Here is a 6,000-nt window from a genome sequence, read left to right as displayed (position 1 = left end):
GGCAAAATCCTCAATTATTTAAAGGCAGTTGAAAAATACTTTTTCCCTTTTGTTATTGACTGACTGCAGCACCAGAATCACCTGAGGCATTTAATCAGAATAACCTAAGGTCTCTTTCTTCCAAAGCTTCCATGTATTTTGCTACATCATTTGTTTTCCACCCACCTCCTTGAAAATTTGAAACAAATTGTCATCCCAATTTTCTTCTCCATCATAAGCAACTGAAAGAACCGAGTCAATGTGGTCTAGTGTATAAGAGACCTGACTGGGAATCAGAAGACTTAGGTTCCATTCAAAGTCTCTGCTATCATCTTGCAGGTGACATTGGGCAAATCACCAAAAAACAAAACTGCAAAACAAGACACTCCACTGCATACACTTCTCCCCCTGAGGAGAGGATAAGAGAACAAAACATGTGACAGTTGTAGTCATATCGCCTAATGCACGACTGCAAGGTGCTCAGATAATAGTGATGAGCGCAATATAAGAACCTATATACAACAGAATTTAACAACTTAATTTCATAGAAGATAGAAATAGAAGGACAAGGACAAATGATTACAGCAATGAGGCTCGATGAATAAAAGGGACAAGATAGAGGTATATAATATAAATGGTAGAGAAAAGGTAAGGGACCTGGTAGAACTAATGGCCACTGGATAGTGTGATTAGATATGTATATAGATAATGAACATCCACAGAACTTTATAAGGAATATAAATCCTCATATTTCAGGGCATATGCCAGCCATTGACTGATGGGGATGAGGAAGGAAATTTCCCCTGGAGTCAGGCTGTTCCACAAGCAGCCACTCTGGGATTCTTACACTGTTTTCCTTTGAAGTGTAGAGTACTAGCTACTATCATAGACAGGATACTGCACTGGATGGGCAGGTGGCTTGATTGAGTGTTTTATTCCTTACTACTGTGTTTCCCTCTCTATAAAACGAGGATAACATTCATCTAGGTTTTGTAAAGCATTTGGAGAGCTAAAGATGAAAGTGGCGTATGAAAGGAGATATTTCCTTATTATTTTTTATGTTTCTAATCCAGAGAAAAAAGTGCCCAGAGAGGTGGTAGAGGAGGCAGTGTGGGGAAGGAGTACTAACTAATCTATACTTTTCACAACCTCCTGCAGAGAACCTAAGGGAATTTAATTATTCATTCAGCCACTCCTAGTTCTCACATTATGATCAAGCCCCACTTGTCCCTGCATTATGTCCTTATTATTCACCCTCGTGTTTCCACTAGCACTCTAACCCACTCTTTTCCATCTTCCCTTGCCTAATCTACTGCCCCACAGACCAGGTCCTCCAAAACACCTTTGCAATTCATTTATGTATAACAGACCCTCAAGGTGTGCACATGACTAACCAAAGTAACCACGCTCTCCTTCTTGTAACATTTGTTGTCCCCAATCTCCTCTCAGTTTTATCATTCATGTCTGAGTTTAGGAACACGAACTGTCTTATCAGTCTGTAAAAGTGCTTAGTAATACTTTGGGCACTACATAAAACAGTAAAAAATAACTGCTGTGCTACCACTTACTGCTGTTACTCAAAAGTGTTCCGTTCAATGGAATCAATGCAACATCAGCTGTACTCTGCAACCACAGGATTTTACACAGCATATGTCCAATCAGCAGTCATTAAAAAATAGATTAAAAAATAAATTACCAATTACACCTCTACCCTGATATAATGCTGTCCTCGGGAGCCAAAAAATCGTACCGCGTTGTAGGTGAAACCGCGTTATATCAAACTTGCTTTGATCTGCCGGAGCGCACAGCCCCACCCCCCACCCCGTTGCACTGCTTTACCGCGTTATATCCAAATTCGTGTTATATCGGGTCGCCTTATATCGGGGTAGAAGTGTATTCTGGCAACCTGCCTCACAACACTATGTATACAGGAGCAGAGTTCTTCCATTGAAAGTGTAAGGGAGCTCCAAACCACCTGACTGTGTCACTGTCCTCTTAGCTTGGTGATTGGAGTATATCAAACAAGCAGGTAAGTAGTTGGACAGACAGAGGGGAAATAAGTTATCTTGTTTCTTTTCTTTTTTTTTTAAGAAAAACAAACAGACCAAAATCAATTAAATTTCATTTCTATATTTCAGTAAAACCTACTTGAATACACTTTGAAACAAGAGTACAACAAAATAGAATATACTTCAAATGTTGAATATACAAACTATTATAGTTCATTCTGAACACTGGTACTTCCCTCTTAACTTCAACTAAGAAACTGTACAGGTTTAGAACTACCTGACAAAAATTCATGCTGAGCGTGACCTTTCAAGTGACAGAGTGGAGCTGAAACTAAAATGTATGCACAGATGTCAAGGCTAAGTGAGTGACACAGGCATGTTACAGCAAAAGGCCAAAAGCCTGCTGCTATTTTGTCCACAATTAAGAAATTTAGACAGACTTTAACTACCATACAAAATATGTTACATGTAATTCTATAACAATACTGTGCTAGGTACAAGATTTTTAAAAAATTTGTTTTAATAAAAAAGCTTTACACAAACAAGCCATTAGCTTATTTCAAGAAAGATAACTGAAAATCAGTCTAAGGCTTTCATTTTAAATCTGCTTAAGCTATATGATACAAAATCCCTCTAGGTCTCTTTGTCTTCTTTTAGAAGCTCTTAATCCTCTCCTTTAATTCACATTCTAGTATACCTAGTAGCAGAGTTTTTCACATAGCACCAGTTGAGTACTGTGCGCACACAGTAGTAATTGCTGGTATGCATACAAAAATGCATCAGATTTGCCATTTGTAACAATGAAACTCCTCTCACCCTGAAAATTAAACCAAGACAAGCCTCTCACAGAACTCATTTTAGTGTTCCAGGTCTTAGTGTAACTTGATATCGTAGTGAACTGTTTGGTCCCTTTCAGTCCAGTCCCTATAATTTTCCATCTTCATAGGTTCAGTTGTTTCCCAACTGAAAGAGGCAGTTTTCTGTGGTTCAACTCCCACTGAAACATGGGACAGTTAGTTAATTTCCAGTAAGTCTCTGATATACGCATGTATGTTTACGTTTTTAAACTCTCATTTTTGACTTCTTGATCATGTCCATTCCCTCACCCCACCCCACCCCACCCCAAGTCTGTCAGAATGCTCAATCAATAAAAGTCAGAAAAATCCATGTTGGTAACTGCCTATTCTTCATTTCTCACATGTTACTATTCCTTCTGTTTTCATTGTTAGAGGAAGGGCAATGGCTGAGGGCGTACTAACTACTACAACATGCGTCACAGTCTTGCTTCCATCTGCTGGCTTTTCTTCTTGTACAAGTTGCAGTGTTTTCATTTCACGTTCCTGTTTTAAAGCCACTGTATCTGGTTTCACCTCTGGCCCTTTTATGACTGCACTAATAACTCTGGGAGGAGTCTGACCAGATGCCTGCTGGGCAGGCATTGATAGTCTCATTACTGGTGTCCCATGAGCTATAGACACAGGGGTAAGTGCTCTCACAGCCAATGGGGTTCCAACTATGTTAATACTTCCTGACCCAGTCAGGCCTGTTTTTGTCTGCAACTGACACTGTGCGAGTTGAGTAGCAGGGATGGTAATGATTTTGGCAGGCTGCATTGTGATTTTATCTCCATTTTCAGCAGATGCTGGCATCACGGTAGGGATTGTCTGGATTACTACCTTTGGGGTCGTTGCTGTTGTTGGACTTGTACTGGTTATTAATGGTGACCCTGCATTTACTGACTGTACTGCCACAGTTGAAATTTTCTGCCCCAGAGATGTCATTACGACAGGCACTTGCATCGCCACACGAACAGTCCTGTTGAAAGATTAATATATATGTATATACATTCATTGTGCTGTCAGGTCACCACAAAAATTAAAAGGGATAAAAATCCCAGGACTTACAGGGAGCTGTGCCAAAAGAAAACTGTACCATTTTTGATACACCCAGCAATCAGAAAAAGCATTCACATCCTTTTCTTCAGTTAAATAAATCATCTGATTATTTGAAAAATGAGTCTGGTGGCAAGCATACTGATAGCAGCAGCACGATGAGTAAGGCTGTGAGTTTGTCACGGAGGTCATGGATTCCGTGACTTTCCATGACTTCTGCAGTGGCTGGTGCTGGTCCAGGGACTGCCTGAGCCAGGCAGCCCCTGGGCCAGCAGTAGCAGTTTGGGTGTGTGGGAGGGGGCTCAGGGCTAGGGATTGGGATGGGGGACTCCCCTTCAGCTCCCAGGTGGTGAAGAGGTGGGGGGGCAGGTCTCCATGCCGCATGCTGCCAGCGCCTGCAGGCCATGTCCCTGCAGCTCCCATTGGCTGTGGTTCCTGGCCAATGGGAGCTGCAGCAGCTGGAGCTTGTGGCGGGAGCAGCGAGCAGAGAAGTCCCTGCCCTGACCCTGCCGCCTAGGAGCTGCAGGGACACAGAGCCGGGTAGGGAGCCCCGCCAACCCCCCTTCACCTCCCAGTACCAGCAGGGGTCCTGGGCCGAGCGCTGCAGCCTTTCCCCCTTTCCCCCCAGTACCCATGGGGGTCCCGGCCACACGCTGCGGCCCAGCCCCCTTCTTCCCCAGCACCAGCAGGGGTCCCGGCATTTGCTGCAGCCTGGCCCCTTTCTCCCCCAGCACCAGCAGGGGTCCCAGGTCATCTCCTCCTGTTTAAATCAGTGGTCCCCAAATTGTGGGGCGTGCCCCCAAGGCGGCGTGGAGGAACATGGGGGGGCGCACAGTGGGGCCCATGGGGGGCAGGGAGGGAGTGCCACTCAGCTCTGCTCTGCCCCCAGCTCCTTTCCGGCCCCACCCCCAGCGGCAATCTGTCTCCCAGCACAGTGATGGCTCCAATCCTGGGCCCGTTCCTAGCTCCCAGCCCCTGACCACGGCCCTGGTGGGGGGGCGGATGCGGACAGGTTCCATTATTGGTAAGGGGAGGTGGGGGGGAAGGGAGTGATGGAAAAAGTTTGGGGACAGCTGGTTTAAATAGTAAGGCCAAAGCTTTCTAAATTAAGAGAGTCTAAAGTTTGGCTCCTAAATAAGTGGTCTGATTTTTCATGTGCTGAGTACTTAGCAGGTGAGTCTCACTGACTTGCTGGCTGCTCAGCCCTTTTAAAGAATCAGGCCACTTATTTAGGAGTCTAAATATGGACCTTGGGAGCCACAAACTCCTATTTTTGAAAATCTTAGCCAAAGGGCTTAATGACTGTAAAGCAGTTTACAACCGGCTACGCTGGGCTCTCATTACCACAAGTATGTTTTAGCAAGGTGGTTGACACCAGGTTATCTGTAGGCACTACATTACAACAACTCAGCTTCCTGACTGAAGGGTTCAGCAGATGACAAACAGTGTGGCACGAACCTGGGAGCTGCTGTTGCTGGAACAGTGGTAGTGGTGGTGGGAAGACGAGATGACGTATCATGCCCTGGAGAGGCAATATTCACAACTCGGGTGACTGCCTTCTCTGCTCTTGTACAATTTAACGGAGAAGAATTTTTTCCACCACGTGCAGATGCTGCTGCTTTCAAGAGGCTTTCTGCAGACAATGACACTCGTTCCAATGACTTTTCATCTGTAGGCATTGATAGATCTTCATTGCAGGATTCACTTTTGTCATCATCTATGACCACTATGTTTTTTGGCATCTCCTTAAACTGATATACCAGCCTTTGCCCCTCAACCTTTGCGAGAATTCCCCTTTGATAGTAATATCTGCAAGGAAAAGTACAATTATGAAGTAAACAATACTGATGGATGTACACAGGGACTCAACATTTCAAACTTGCTTGTTAACATAGACCAAAAAAACACTAATTTCTACAATAATAGGAAAAAAAGCTATCAAACGTACTGGCTAAGCTTAACTATTCAAGGACCATGGCTTAAAAGTTTGGGTTATGTTCTTTTTTTAAATCATGTTTATACAAAATATTTAAAAAATAAAATATATTCACTGGGAATATGAAAAAGCAATGAAAATGGCAGAGATTATGATTTATAGTATACAGTTGCATTTTAACAAT

At 43.5% G+C, this 6,000-nt stretch overlaps 1 protein-coding gene across 5 annotated transcripts in view; it reads right to left on the bottom strand.

Annotated features, from left to right (window-relative positions):
* Positions 1-2,093: 2,093 nt before the first annotated feature.
* The window catches only part of ELF2 (E74 like ETS transcription factor 2), a 60,386-nt gene continuing 56,479 nt past the window's right edge, over positions 2,094-6,000 (bottom strand). For all 5 annotated transcript variants that reach the window (XM_054029734.1, XM_054029736.1, XM_054029735.1 and 2 more), the window contains 2 exons: positions 5,339-5,689; positions 2,094-3,803 (listed from right to left, as the gene is read on the bottom strand). In XM_054029734.1, the coding sequence (XP_053885709.1) occupies positions 3,176-3,803; positions 5,339-5,689 (979 nt within the window). In that variant the 3' untranslated portion in view covers positions 2,094-3,175. The remainder of the gene's footprint in view (positions 3,804-5,338; positions 5,690-6,000) is intronic.

The sequence above is a fragment of the Malaclemys terrapin genome, chromosome 5 (assembly GCF_027887155.1).
Source record: "Malaclemys terrapin pileata isolate rMalTer1 chromosome 5, rMalTer1.hap1, whole genome shotgun sequence".
Lineage (NCBI taxonomy): Eukaryota > Metazoa > Chordata > Testudines > Emydidae > Malaclemys > Malaclemys terrapin.
The sequence above is the reverse complement of the archived record's forward strand: the minus strand, read 5'-3'. Positions and strand labels throughout refer to the sequence as shown.